The 15,405-nt window shown below is 39.5% G+C and overlaps 1 protein-coding gene across 1 annotated transcript; it reads left to right on the top strand.

Annotated features, from left to right (window-relative positions):
- Positions 1-10,406: 10,406 nt before the first annotated feature.
- RPL22L1 (ribosomal protein L22 like 1) lies at positions 10,407-14,626 on the top strand. The gene is made up of 4 exons (XM_072408098.1): positions 10,407-10,529; positions 12,362-12,472; positions 13,291-13,412; positions 14,447-14,626. Exons 1-4 carry the CDS (start codon positions 10,521-10,523, stop codon positions 14,589-14,591), a joined length of 387 nt encoding a protein of 128 aa, XP_072264199.1. The 5' UTR covers positions 10,407-10,520; the 3' UTR covers positions 14,592-14,626.
- Positions 14,627-15,405: the final 779 nt, after the last annotated feature.

Raw genomic sequence — 15,405 nt, 5'->3', positions numbered from 1 at the left:
AAGGTAATTTTAGTGTAATGTAAAGCCAACTTTGTATTCTGCTTATGAAGCAAATTTTTTTTGCATGTTTAGGCATTTGGGACTCCAAATGCGTTACTTGGGGACAATTCAGAAGTTAAAGTGATTTAGAATTGCCAGTTAATGCACAATTTTTCTGCCCCTTCCGTAAGAATAAAGCTACTCCTGGTGGCCATGTGCAAGTAAATTACCTCTGCTCTCCTGCCAACATGTTGGCTTCCATATAGTAACATTATCAAAATGGTGTCCAAAGCCTGCCCACAGGCACATGGTATGTTGGGTGATTCTACACAGCAGGCATACATGGCACAAAATGAGGATTAGAGTTGTAAATGCTTCAGATTTTCACTTGAGGCCTTTGTCATCCGACTAAAAAGAAATAAAAATAGAAAATGCAGTTCATTTGCTTTTTCTTTTATTGTATTTATCTTGAAATATTAAACAGAGTAAAGACCTTCCCAGGAATCGGTTTGCAGTGCTTCCAGTGTGATTTCTTTTAAATATTGGGAATCTCCTTTTTTGTAGCACAAATATGGATACCTGAAATTGGATCCGAGTGCTCATCTTGCTTGGCTTAAAACTGCCAGCAACGGGAATCTTGTCTAATTGCCAATTTCAGAATGTCCTGCTTGTTTTTTCCTCTGTACGAATTAGCAACTCTAAACTAGTAGGCACTGAGCTACTAGTTGTCATGTGCACATTATGGATATGTAGTCATGATCATCATTGCGCAAACCTGAAATGTTACTTTCCTTTGGACTAACTATGTATATAAAGATTGTCTTGTGCCTCCTTTTCTTGTCTTATCTGTCTTACAACATTATACACACTTTACAAAAAATTGCCTAAAAGATGGCAAGCTATTTACAGGATCTTGCTGTATTCCGAAATACAGATCTGGCCTTGTGCACACAACATTTACAAAGGTTTCCAATGTATTGCTCGGTACTGCAGAAATAATTACGGCTTACCGAATACACTTGAATGCATAGGAGTAAAATGCACTACTGGGATGCTGACTAAACTACTTAAGTCAAAATGTTGTTGCTGCCCTTCCTGGAATGCCCTTCAAATCTGTCATGTGTGGTATTGAACACTATAGGTCTATATCAATGTGTCTGAGGGAAATTCTATATCCAAACCTCCAAGTAAAGATCTGAGTATTAAACAATATACAGCGAGACCATTCTTCAGACACTTTGACACAGGCTGTTTTTTGGATCTTGATGTTAATTTTTTGCACCTGCCATTGGTTGCAATGTACCTAGTCTTCATGCTGCAAAAAAAAAAAATTGGCTTGCTATCCTTTATAATTGCTTTGAGTACTGCTGCAAAGGAACACAAGTTGTGAACCTTAAGTTGGTTCTCACAGCCATATTTGCATTAACCAGAAAAGCTGAATCTGTTCTGCCTTTGTGCCCCTTACAGAAATAACTGGGGGGAGTTGCTGTTGCACACTTTGCTGCAAAGTCTTCATGGCATTTTAAATGCGTGTTCATGAGGATACATTATGCATCAGTAACTTGTATATTGCTCTGCACTGGCTCAGATGTACATAGCACTAAAACAGCATTGGGGCATTTTTGACTTTAAAAGGACCTAGCCTGGTGCATAATTAAGCATTGAGCAATAAATGCAACAATTTCACACAATGCATCCCTTGCTCCGAGTATGCACGAGTTTGCTATGCTTGTAGTATACATCTAATGTTTGCTGTAGGATTTGTTCGTCCCATAGATACCTTATTGCCTATATGTTATAGATGGCAGCATTTATCTTTAGAAGTTTTTGTGTGTGAAGTGAGTAGATAGTAGTATGGCAGGAGATAACAAAGGGTGGAGAATGCAGGGAGTTTTTTGCTTTTGCAAATGTTTTCTAGTCCTTTAATGTCTATAGTTTGCATGCTTTAGCCCAGACATTGCAGTTTGTAAGAGGGAAAAAAACAATCTAAATCTTTGCCCCTTAAGTTTGCAGCAATACTCACATTGATTTACACCTTTGTAATAGGTTCTGTAGATAACACTATAAGCATAAAGGGTCCGTGTGAAACTAATGGCAGGTTTATATATTGCATTGGGTTTGACATTTCACATTGTACAAAAGTCTAGCAGCCTTGTATATTTTGCATTTCCCTGTAAAGTTAAACCTTCATTGGTAATCAGAACATGTAAAGTTTCAATTGTGTTACTAGGTTATTCAATTGTGAATTGAACAAAGTTAATAAGATCAATAAAATATAGGTGATTTCTGATGTCTTAGTCATTTTCTTTAACCTATGTCTGTGGTAGACAGACTTGAAAGAAACTTAGACCCGTGATCAGACTTCAAATGGTACATTACCAGCAAATTCCAACACCCAACCTCCAAGTAAATAGGTCCTTTTGGTATTGGGGGGGGGGGTATTTATTTTTTCCATTTTGTGCTCCAGGTAAATTGTTTTCTGTTTCCTTTTGTAACCAGATTTACAGAGGTGGAACAGGTATGCAGGCAGTTCAAAACGTGCACTGTGCTTGTCCCGTCTGTCTATATCTGGCTTTCACTAAGTTAGGCAAAACGCTCTCCGATAGACTGGTAGTGGCAGCCTCTAATTGTAGATAAGCAAAATGTTTGTACTTCTATTCAGAGCACAAGGATGTGATATGGTTTTTGCTGGGTGACCTTAACGGTGATGGTTCTAATATTCCATGCCTTTTTGTATAGCTGCATTTATTGGGCCACATCCCTTAACTAGTGTAGTTCACCTTTGCATTCCCAACACAATCAAGGCCCATGGTTTACCACATCTTGCAACGTTTACTGGAGTATGTGTATAGCCTGGCATCTTTTATCCCCCTAACAATGAGGTTCTGCATGTCCCTTGTACTCTACTTCTGGGTCTTGTTTTTGAGCTCTATTCTGTGAGGCTTTGAAGGGTTCTGCATGGAATGTTAACTTCTTTTTTTACATTTTTGAAACGGATCCAGTCATCATACAGGTGTAGGTCTCAAATCTTGCTCTGTATTTGGTTGAGCCATGTGTAGTTTTGTTTCTATGCTCCTCCAGAGCCACCTGCTTCTGCCATTACCTCTAGTCCCTCTTCAGTGTAACCACAGCTAGTGTTTCTGGTAGAAAACTTAAACTAAAAAAAAAAAAAATGGAGATTCTGAGTTGCTTTGCTTGGGTCCTTAAGTATTGATGGTTGGATATCCTTAGAGAATGAAAGCACCTTCACTGTTTTTTTTTTTTTTTTCCCCCTCATTCTTTCTTTTAAAGTAGTCTACTGCACCCTTGGTAAATCCAAGTATATAACATTGAGGAGACTAATTCCTAATAGTTCACTAGAGTACTGTATATCATTAACTTTTTTTTTATCTACAAGCACTCGCTCCAGCATCCTATTACTCTGGATTTCTAATTTGTGTGCAGTGTGGCCCAGTATGAGCGCTTTTATTTTGATTTGGTGTTACAAGGGTAAAAGCACAGAATATTTGGGAAATGGACAAAATATTGCTACCCTAAAAAGGGTCTGTTCCAAGACGTTTAGGCCATGATCACTGTGCTATAGCTGGAATTTGACCTAATTTGTTAAATATTTTAAGGGATTTAACTGTATGCAGGTAAATATAAGGATCTGACTGCAGTACCTCTCAAGAAGTGAAACAGCCTTGTAAGCAAAGGGCTTTGTGTCCCCTCCCTTCTACATGTGCCTCTTAAGTCCTCCTGCTCAATAAAACCTCTAGCAAACCTTAAAATGGAACTAAACTAAAAACAAAAATATTACACTTACCTTAAATCCCACAGATCTTTTGATGGCTCTGATACTTCCACGATCCCTTCCCACATCATCCTGGAATTTCTCTCTGTCCCGGTGTGGGTTTACACCATCTTCTCCTTTTCCATCTTCCTTCTATGTCTTGCACTGCACAGGTCCGAGATCAGGTGATTTAACTGCTGTGAAGGGGGGAAGATGCTGATCTCACTGCATATGTGAAATCGATGTCTCTTACCTTGGTTGAAAAGATGCCCCTTCTGTGCATGCCTGAGATAAAAAAAAAAAACTTGCACTTAACAAAAGCAACATTTTTTTTTTTTTTTTTTTACGTTATTTAGAAGGGTTAACTCCCCTTCTATGTAAAGTGAAAATGTTAAGTTTAGGTACGCTTTAAGCATGTGCCACAAAGCTATTCCTGTGCTTCTCTTGGAGCTGTACCCAAACAAGTAGATCTGTTCCATGGATTCCAAACCTCAGTGCTTTGGTAACACTGGAAAGTTTACTGTAACAAGGAGACATCCTAGATAACTAATGTGATGGTTTTAAAGCTTGTGTTGCTTTCTTTGGCATATTTTATGGCTTGCTGAGGACCTGGTAAAACTTAGAACCAGGAATACATTAACAGTTGCATTAGTAAAAATAAAACCTGTGAAAGGTAAATTTATTTGGCAGGGTAATATACCCCTGCATACTTTCCATCTAGCCAGGTCATGCCCCCCTCATCAAGGCATCACTAGAAAGTGTGAACAATAACCCACCAACTATTGAACATCTATAGTAATATACAAATGTATAGCAGGCTTACCTGAAAACAGCCCGATCTGGATCACGCATGGACTCCACAGCTGGACTTATTGTCGATGGGGGGCAGATTTTTGTTTCCTGCTACCAAATTGCCTTTACTGTGGTTTTATTAGTGTTGTAGGGCAAGTGTTCTACTCCTTCACTCCAAGATCCAACCATACAATTGTGAGCCTCTTTGGCTGGGGAGGTATCTTGGCACTTTGGAAATGCAGAATGAGTAATCATAACTGGCAATAGGAGATCTTGGTAAAATGCTTGTTGCTTTGTGTCTAACCTTTTTATATAAGGAAGAAGTGTGTGTGTATATATACTTTTTTGGGGAGGACCCCTTCTCTTCTGTCTTTACTGTCGCAGCAGAAAAGACTGAATGGGAAACCCACAGCCTCTTTAGATACATGAACTATGTATCCCATGATGACTTCCCATGACGCAGAATGCCCAATATACACTATGGTTTACATTTTTTACTCTGGTTATCTCTAGTCTGTCTAATGTGCTGTGCAAATCTGACTTTGGACTGTGCCCATATATATGGTGTGGTGCACATTACATACTCTAGACCAGCGGCTGCCAACCTTTGGGACCTCACAGACCACTTAAATTCATCATTTTAAATCCCATGGACAATTAATATGAATTTTTAAAAAAAGATAAATACAATTGTAAAATAATGATCTCCCTAATGATCCCTAACAAGGACAGTGGAGGCTCTGATTCATTGATCAGCTCACAGTTAAGTGAAGTATTACTATTGTTACTATTATCATTAGTTGCATTATCTTTGGTATTACTAAAGAAATGCAAATATTTGTTTGCTTATTCTCACTCATAGGTTTATTTCCTTCTAATCTAACACCAAACAAGAAATTATAGTTATGAAAATCAAACTATTTAATGCCATTAAATCATTAAAGAAAATACACAGTGCAATGCGGTGTACTCTACATCCTCCACCTCACTCTACACTGTGATGTAGGTTAAATACTTTAAATTGGGCCACTCTGTACTCTGTAGGAAACATTACATACTCTGGACTTTCACACTCTGTATGTTATGCTATATGCTACATTATCAGACCACCCCACTCTATTATTCACTTTACAATACTTAACCGTGCATGCAGTGCTGTATGTTAGCAAGCATTTAACAATCCAAGTTATTCTGAAGCTTACTGAAACTCGCTGAAAACATGTGTAACAGCACTGTCAATTCTCTTTATTTGGGTAGATATACATATCTGTACTTGAGCCAAAAAGTTCTTCAGAAAGCTTTAACTGCTTGAAGTTTGCCAAAAGCATTTCTTCACAAAGTACTGCTATACATACTGCTTTTACTGAATTAGCTGTCATGGGGGTCATATGATTGGGTTTACGATAATAAATCTTTAGCAAAGGAGCAAAGCAAAGAATAAAGCTACCACAGGTATGTGCAAGAAATCTTTTAGGTATCTGCCTTTAATACTTGTCATAACTGTTTGATATTTAAGAGTATTTCTTTGAAGCCAGATTCCTTGTCCAAATAAATTCAGTGTAATCATTACATGGTTTAATCATTACTAGTGTTAGGGGCAGCAGCCAAGCTTCACTGCCACGTTCTTACAGATGTATAACTATGATGGACAACCTCACTGACCAATTAATCTTATGAATACACAGTATTTATATAGCGCCGGCATATTACGCAGCGCTGTACAAAGCCTGTAATGTCACTAGCTGTCCCTCAAAGGAGCTCACAATCCAATGTCCCTACCTCAGTCATATGTCTTTATTACAGTCTAAGGTCAATTTTGGGGGGAAGCCAATTAACCGAACTGCATGTTTTTTGGAATAAAAATATATGGAAGTAGAGAGAGTACAGGCAATCTGCAGAACTAGGAGAAAGTGACTATGTTTTCCTAAATTCTAAGGCCCAGCATAGGATAGTGAAAGTGTCTTTTGGTACCTCTGGATACCTCCATTTTTTACCTGTCAGCAGCTTACAGTACGCATAAACTCACAGAACAGTTTTGAGCATAAAGCAATGAAGAAATAACTGCAAAAAGGATAACCCTGAATATGCAATTGAGTATCTTTGGCTTGTTTACCAAAAGTATCAGATATTTGTATCCAAAGCTACATAAGCCCAAACTTTCAGTTCGAGCAACAGCTGACCTAAAGACACTATTCAGTACTGCACATGGACATTTTTCAGCCTACTATATGTAACTATCACCTTCATGAAGTGGATTAAACTAGTCCTTTAGAAATAGCATACAATCATCTGTTGTCCATTTCTAAATAAGTTATTTATGTAGAATATTTTATAAAGTTCTATAACACCTGATGATGAGCCAACAATCACTTCTTTACATTTATAACACAGGGCTATTTCACACCTACAGCTGGGTTAACTTATTTTCTCCTCTAAGGAGTATGTGTTCAATGGTGACATATAATTTATTATACTTTACAGACTTCATTGAAAAAGGCCTAAGAAGTTGAGAAATTACAAATACAAGACATCTGTCTCTGTTAGTCTCCTATCCATGTGACTTTACAAACACATGGTTCACATGATTTATTATTATACACAGTACTCATATAGCGCCATCATATTAGGCAGCGCTGTTCAAAGTCTATAGTCGTGTCACTAGCCGTCCCTCAAAGGAGCTTGTGATGTAACGTCCCTACTTCAGTCATATGTCTTTAATGCAGTCTAAGGTTAATTTTCAGGGGAAGCCAGTTAATCTAACTGCATGTTTTTGGGATCTGGGAGAAAACCAGAGTACCCAGAGGAAACCCACACAAACATGGGGAGAACCTGCAAACTCCATGCAGATAGTGCCCTGGCTGAAATTCAAACTTGGGACCCAGCGCTGCAAAGGCCAGAGAACTAAGCTCTGAGCCACCATGCTGCCCAATAGATATGGCTTTTCTGCTTCACATTCAGCAGGCACATTGCAGACAGCAATATCAATGAGCCTTGTCTGGAGTAGAGTGATAACTGCACATCATTATATTTTCTGGAGGAATACCATGTTGAACAGAGGTTTGGAGTGCCCACAAGCCTGACTTGTGCACAATAGTTTGGCAAGACTGAAGAGAGAGATTCCCCAACACACTGCTCTCTGTAGATACCGGACTATAGCCAAGAGAGGCTGAACCTAGCTCTAGGCAAAAAAAAAATAGTTTAAATGTTTTACTAATTTTTTTATTTTTATATATTGTTCTGCAGAAAACATTGGTAACATCCAGGATTTTATTACCTTTACTGTAAATGATTATATGTTTGTAGTACAAACAACAAATGTTACACTTCACCAACAGGTTCTGCAAGATTCCTCTTTTCACAAAATCTTGGATACAAAATCATGTTTCTGTTGTGCCCGGAGCTCAGGAAATATGTTATTATATGAGTCATAGTATATACATTAGTTGAGTCAACTATGAAATGAATATTCCTCAAAACTTCAATGAATACAAAAACTAATTTTGAGCCTGTGAAGCAGCGGAGATGTTCTGGACTTTGTATACACAGCTTAGTCTTTTTCTGGGGCTTTTTCTGCACTGTTACTGTGTTACAATCTTAGTGCTGAACAGGGAAAGGAGATTTAGGAAAAAGTTTTACCTGCCTGCAGCAGTCTCATGAAATTCTTCTTCCAACCTGGGCAGTGGTGTGCTGTTGGGCAAACTTCCTTGTACACAAACCTAATTGCCCAATTCTAACCTTAATGCAACGCAAGGAGTATGCACACAGCAAACCATAACACACAGTGACACAATCTATGTTATCCTAGGTCTCCTGCAGAGTTATCATCAACCTTTTAGTGCAAGCTGTCCAATATACATCTAATCAGGCTGGTGCACTACAATTTGTTGGTAATAATAAGGAAATTGTACTGTCAGATTGTATGGAGTAAAGCCATTTTAAAGGATTTTTAAAGCCAGAACTATTTTTTGCAATAGAGAAGGGATAAAATCTTTGTATTTGTTTTGCAATTTGTGTCCCAATATAGAGATTTTAACTAATTTCCAGTCCACTAGACACAACATGAAGTAAGAGGAAATATCTCTAAAATGTAGGAAATCCCTTTAAAAACAGTTATTACTACAGATTGTCTGTTGAAAAGTTTCCTCTTGAAGTCAGCAGGACAAATGGAAAGTGAGAATCTCAATAAAAGGGTAACTGGAGAACAGGGGTAAGGAGAGGGTACTTGCCAGTCATTAATATCCTCTACACTAACCACCAATGTAAGGGGGGACTTCTCCTCTGACTTCCGAAACAGAAGGACACCAAGCACCCATGTAATAAGGCACTTGACCTCCAATAGAGGGAGACACTAAGCATCAAGGCAACAGGAATTCTCCGCTGACCAGTAATGTGGGAGAGCACTACACAAACCAGAAATGCAAACTAAATCCCAATATGGGACACTAACTACCAATGTAAGAGGGTAATTCACCACTGATCAGCAATGTGGCGGAACACTACACTATGTAAGAGGGCCAACAACCACTATGCTAGGACAATAACCACTAATGTAAGGGGGTAATTCTCCACTGACCTCCATTATAGGACACTAACCACCACTTTGAGGGGTTACTTTACTAACAACCACTACACTATCCACCAATGTATGTGGAGACTTCACTGACTTCCAAAATAAAATCACCGCAAGCACCACTTCTTCACTGACCAACAATGTAGGAGGAAGCTACACTAACCACCAAAGTACAACATTTTTCATTCTCTTTGTTTCATGTACTGCCATTTTATTTTCATTTTTTTAGTGGTTGTAGGATAAAGACCTTTGCTGAAATAGGTAGTAGGTGCTCACTGTTAATCTTCTATTTGAAAAGATTAGCTGTGCTCCCAACCTCCCTAAACCATGGGCAAGGTTTTCTTGCTTGGAGATGCAAAATGTGCATGCTTAAGGAAAGTGCAAGGGGAATTCTAGATTGAGTACTTTCCTCCTGTGTCATTGTTTTTATCTGTCTCTGTGTAATATATTGGTGCTATATAAATACTGTACAGTAATAACACACAGAAAACTGCTCTTGTGCAAGCAAGAGCTGCAAACCCCACCGCAGCTAACCAGGTTTGCATGTGGTTATGGTGCAAATATTTAAACAACTGTGCAGCCAATGGTAACCTGGAGCTTTTGGGAACCACACTGTGATCTGCCCATATATCACCTAACACGATCTAATCCCTATCAATAAAATCTAAGATTTATTATACTGATGTCCTTTCTAAACATTTTAATGTGTATAAATGTGCAGCTCTTATCAATAGAACTTCCTGTGCTGATGTGACAACTCTCTCTCTCAATGGCTCTCCTGTGTTGTCATCAGTCAACCCCCACTGATTCTGTTGCCCTAATCTATTCTGCAAGGAAAAGATACACTTTCATCAGTGAAGCTAGGTGATCCAGAAAACCTGGATTGGATTTGGTCCAGCATTTGAAAACAATTGATTACAAATAGCGAACATTCCAGGTTTGCTGGATCACCCAGGTTCACTGATGAGAGTGTATCCTCTCGAGTCCTTGGATCGATTTATGAAATCAGGGCCAATATTCCAGATCTATTATTATCAGGGGGTCTGAGCAATGCTGGGCAGCCATAGCTGGGGTGAGCTTATGTAGGATGTGAATGGAAGAGGCCGGAGGAGCCCAGCGGTACTGAGAGGTGAAAACAAGCATTTTATGGAGGATAAATAACCAAAGCTTAAAGGACTAAATGTTCACCTCGGATTAACATGTGCTTTTCATGCATCACGTGCACTGCCATGAGGCGCTATAATGCACGGCAATAGCCAGCATGACCCTTCCCCCAGCCTGACTCAGCCACACGCGGACGTATTTACACAGCGGAAATGACGTACATGGGATGTCCCACGTGACTCTCGCAATAAATACCGGAGGCCGGCTTTCTGCTGTCTCTTTGAAAAGGCCCAGCAAGAGAAGATGGCGCGGGTGAGTGGCTGACACGTGGATGTAGCCCGCTGTCACAGAGGATGAATAGCGAAGTGACGGCTGCTTGTCAGATAGTTGACAGGCTCTGTCATATGGGGTTTTCTATCATTTGAGTGTATAGATAGCAGGCTAGTTATCCCTTCGTATGCGTGTGACTGTCTAATAAACGTGATTACTGTATGGGGTGTCATGGCCAGTCTTGTATGTGAGGCGGACATTGGTTGTACCATGTCATGGGTAGGGGGCTCCATCCATGGTGACCTCGATGTGTGTATAACAGCCAGTAATATGTGCGTCACACAGCCGTACCCCCCCCTCTCCTCCATGTGTTAGTGGTTGTACCCAGGCCTGCGTGTCAGTACAGTCGCCTGTGTGTCTGTGTGTGTCCCTCATGTTACTGTCCGTGTATGGAGGAGACATTGTACACATTACCACCCGCTGCCGTATTGTACAATTCCATACACACCACTAAAGGCACTGAGCACTCTCACATTCATTCTGTATTATGACAATGCGTACAACATAGGTATCTTGTTACAGCGCCCCATGTGGTGCTGGGTGCTATTTAAATGACCGCTGTATCATCTGCCACTCACAACTTCCCCATTCCCCCCTGTGTGTGCTACGCCCTCCTGTGTGTGTGCCCCATGCCTGCCTGGTGGCCATTTCTTGCATCATTGTTCTGTAGAATCCCTCCCTATTGCTCTTTATGGAATCCTAAGGCTGGTGACATATGTATATAATCTACTTTAATGGTCACTGTGGTTCTCTCTTAGCCACAGGACACAATTTTTTTATTATTAAACATAATTTAAATAGTGCTAAAATATTATGCAGTGCTATACATTAAATAGTGGTAGCAAATGACAGGCAGTGACACAGGAGGAGGGGAGGACCCTGTCCCGGAGAGCTTACAATCTAAAGCTACGTACGCACGTCAGATTTTTATCGCCCGATAATCGGCATCGGCCAATTATCGGGCGAAAATCTGCTGTGTACAGTCGGTGCCGTCCATCATCCGGACGACCGACCTGCCGGATCCACGGACGATGGACGACAGCCGATCCTAATGAAAGGGAAGGGGAGAGCGCGCAGCAGGGTGCCGCTCCGTCGCTCTCCCCCTCCCCTCTCCATAGAGCATGAATGGTGCTGTATGTACAGCACCGTTCATGCATCGTGCACTCCCTTGTCGTTGGAAAGGATTGTGAAAGATCCTTTCCAACGACATAAATTGGAAGTGTGTACCCAGCTTTAGAGATGGGGGAAGTATCACACAATAGGAGAGGGGATATGTAGTGGTGGGAAGTAGTGAGGGGTTTGAGACACAGAAGATGGGTAGGCAAGTTTAAAAAGATGGGTTTTGAGCACTCTTTTAAATGAGCAGGAAGTAGAAGCAAGCCTAATAGGACGAGGAAGACCATTCCAGAGAGTCGGGGCTGCTCTAGAAAAGTCTTGGAGCCGTGCGTGTGATGAGGTTATGATTCTGCTCTTTATGCTAAGGAGCTGATTATGAGTTGTTTGAGTCTATCAACTGGTAGTGGTGCTGTTTGTGTCACCAAACAATGTGACATTAATAGACAGCTGTCATTCTAAATCCTAAACTGCTCCATGTTTTTATAAAATGAATTTGCAGTTCCCCCATCTTTTGATGCTCATTCAATGCTGGCTTATTTATGGTGTTGATATGAACCTTGCACCCCATAAGCTTGTGTTACAGCTGTCCTGGGAATTATCTTCAGCATTTCAGAGACCCTGCAAAAGTGCACAATGTAAGAATGAGATTTAAATAATAATCATACAATTAATAATAAAGCGTCTTTAATTTTTTCTAGCAAAAGGTGAAAAGGACCCCAAAGGATAGGAAATCCAAAAAGGCTGCCTGGAGGTTCACTCTGGATCTTACCCATCCTGTTGAAGATGGCATCTTTGACTCTGCCAACTTTGTAAGTATTGATAGTGAATGAATGTCCAGTTTATTGATGTTTGGGATGGTGTTTAGTAAGGTTGGGCATATCCAGGTAAATGAATCAATGCCAGTAAACGCAAGCATGATAAACAAATCATGTGACTGGTAGTAAATGAGGAGACAGTGGTTTTAGTGTGCAGTAACTAGCTAAGTACAGCTTGTTAAGTTATGTATTGTGTGTGTGTGTGATATCTAAGAAAGGGCCCAGCCAGTATAAAGGAACTTCTATTAGGTGATTGGTCAGCTGTGAATGCAACAGTATATTTAGGAATTTAGAGGGTGACTTCTATAACATTTATGGATTCCTGGTGGTATTGAGTGCTGATTTCAACATTCAGTCAGGCATATTGCAGTAACCTGGAATTTAGGTGAACCGTGGAGATGAATTATCTAATATTCACACACCAGAAAGCATGCTTCTGGCAGGATTAGAGATCTGCACATCCTATACTGTATTGCTTATTTGTAGAGACAATTAAAACTAAAAATATAACTTGTTTTTTTGTGTGTACGTTTGGAGGTAATTTACAGTATTTGCATGTTTTATGTGTTTTGTAAAGCTGGTAAATGTATGTAATTTATACTAATAGTATGTCAATGTGAAAGATTGGTTCAGTTTGCAGATTTTACCTTAAACTGCTTTATAGTTCTAGTGTGTAGTAAAACTAGTGGCAGTGAGTGTATGGTTTATAAAACCATTTTTCTTAATGTGTACTCTAACTAGGGTCCCCTTCCCTAGTTTGTACCTAGGGTTCTCTTCCCTAGTGTCTACATCTTTCTGTTTTGTCAAAACAGGAACAGTTTCTCAAGCAGAGAGTGAAGGTCAATGGGAAAACTGGAAATCTTGGCAACGTTGTTCATATTGAACGTCAGAAGAACAAGATTAACGTTGTTTCAGAAAAGCAGTTTTCTAAAAGGTAAGTTTTGTGAAGCTGTGGGGCTTTATAACTCCTGTTCTCATGTTATTTTTCAAGAACTCTTGATTACGGCCCTCTTCTACTTGCTTGGTCTTAAGAGACAAGATCACAGTTGCCAGGACCACTCTGTGTAATAAATGAGTACATGTATGTTGGCAAATGCAGTCTAGATTGCTAACGGCTTCAACATTAGATGAATTGTGAATACAATGTAATCATGTGATAATATTGGTTGTAGCGCAGGACAGGTGAATACTTTCAGTTCACATTATAACTATATAAGCAATGCTGTACTAATCATCTAAAACCTTGCAGTACCTTCTTTCCTTCATTTAAAAGCTCAATAAAACAAATGGTAAATATTTGCCTGTTGTCAAGAAACTCTAAATTTCCACCTGCAGTGCAGAACCTTGTTAAACCAAGGTTCTCACATCATAAAGATGCTGCAATGTAGTGTTTAATAGAATTTTACAGTCGTGGTAAAAGCACCAATACTATTTTATGAGCAAATATGAATATTGCAGTGTCACACTTGTGTTCTTCCTTGGCACATAAGTGTATGACTGCTTCTGCTTCACTTGATGCTAACATGTGGTAAGCTTCAAATGCTTTAAAGCAGCTGTTGACTTGGTGAGGTGACTTTTTATTTTGTCTAATGAATTTTGTATTCAAATTAAAAAAAAAAAAAAAAAAAACAGCATTGGGTCCTTCCATTTAGGAAATGCTGTTTTGCCTCATGCAGAAAAAGTCTGAGAAGTTTTGTCAATTTCTAACATTTCATCAGTTTTACAGTTCAGGTTTAAAAATGAAATTGGATGAGCCAACTCATTGGTATGAAGAGTAGAAATGTTGCTTCTGTAATAATCCCATGCTCAGCATTTTGAAATGCTTAGTTACGTATGGATTAATGCTTCTGCCAAGTGATGTGACGTACAAAATATAAGTGTCTGAGCACCCTTAAAATGTGGTTCTTTAGTGTGCTTTTTTTCTTCAAATATTTATATTCTAAATGTATTCAATTTTTCTCCATTTAGGTACCTGAAGTACCTCACAAAGAAATATCTCAAGAAGAACAGTCTGCGTGACTGGTTACGTGTTGTTGCATCTAACAAGGAGACTTATGAGCTTCGCTACTTCCAGATCAGCCAGGATGATGAGGAGTCTGAAACTGAGGACTAAATGTCTTTTTTATTAAATAAAGATCTCTATTCATACTTTGTTTTGTTGATCTCCCCTTATTACCAGGGTCTTTAAGTGAAATGTAAAGAGAAGATGCCCATTTTCAACCAGCACAAGAGTTATTTGGTAGACAATGTAACAGTTTGAATGGTTTTGTGCAAATATTTCTAGTATAGTGAAAATTTTGTCACAACTTGCCTACATGTTGCTTTACTTTGTCTTTTTGGGTATAATGCAACAAGCTTTACACACCTAGGAGAATTGCATTGCATATCAGAGCAAAAACCCAGCTTGGTGGTCAAAGCAACTGCCTGTGGAGTTCAAAAACAGGATTGTTGCAAAGCGCAGATATGGGGAGGGTTACAGAAAAATAAAATCTGTTGCCTTGAAGGTTTCAAAGATCAGTGACCTCCATAGTTCTCACATGGAAGAAGTTTAGCAAAATCAGGACAAGAGCTGGTCGCCTGGCCAAAATAAGCAATGAAGGTAGAAGGGCATTAGTGAGAGGTGACAGAACCTGTTGGTCATTCTGACTAAGCTCTAGGGATTCTTTGTGTAATGGGACTATGTTCAGAAGGACAACCATAACTCCAGCCCTCCACTAATGTGCACTTTAGTGCAGAGTAGTTGCCTCATAACAAAAACTCGCTTGGAGTTTGCAAAAAAAAGCTGCTGAAGGCTCAAACTGAGGTGCAAGATTCTCTGGTCTGATGAAAACCAAGATTGGACTGGTTGGCCTTAATTCTTCACTTAAGGAAATGTCAGATGTACCTAAACAGGTTTCTAAACATTTTTCTACCTGTTGGCTGGAATT

This window comes from Pyxicephalus adspersus, chromosome 4 (assembly GCF_032062135.1).
Source record: "Pyxicephalus adspersus chromosome 4, UCB_Pads_2.0, whole genome shotgun sequence".
Classification (NCBI taxonomy): domain Eukaryota; kingdom Metazoa; phylum Chordata; class Amphibia; order Anura; family Pyxicephalidae; genus Pyxicephalus; species Pyxicephalus adspersus.
Note: the sequence above shows the minus strand (reverse complement) of the source record. Positions and strands in the feature narration are given on the sequence as shown.

Bases quoted from the DNA above. Each gene is read 5' to 3' on its own strand.
- RPL22L1 (XM_072408098.1), top strand. The intron at 12,473-13,290 runs GTAAGTATTGAT...TTGTCAAAACAG, and splicing joins TCTTTGACTCTGCCAACTTT to GAACAGTTTCTCAAGCAGAG. The intron at 13,413-14,446 runs GTAAGTTTTGTG...TTCTCCATTTAG, and splicing joins GAAAAGCAGTTTTCTAAAAG to GTACCTGAAGTACCTCACAA.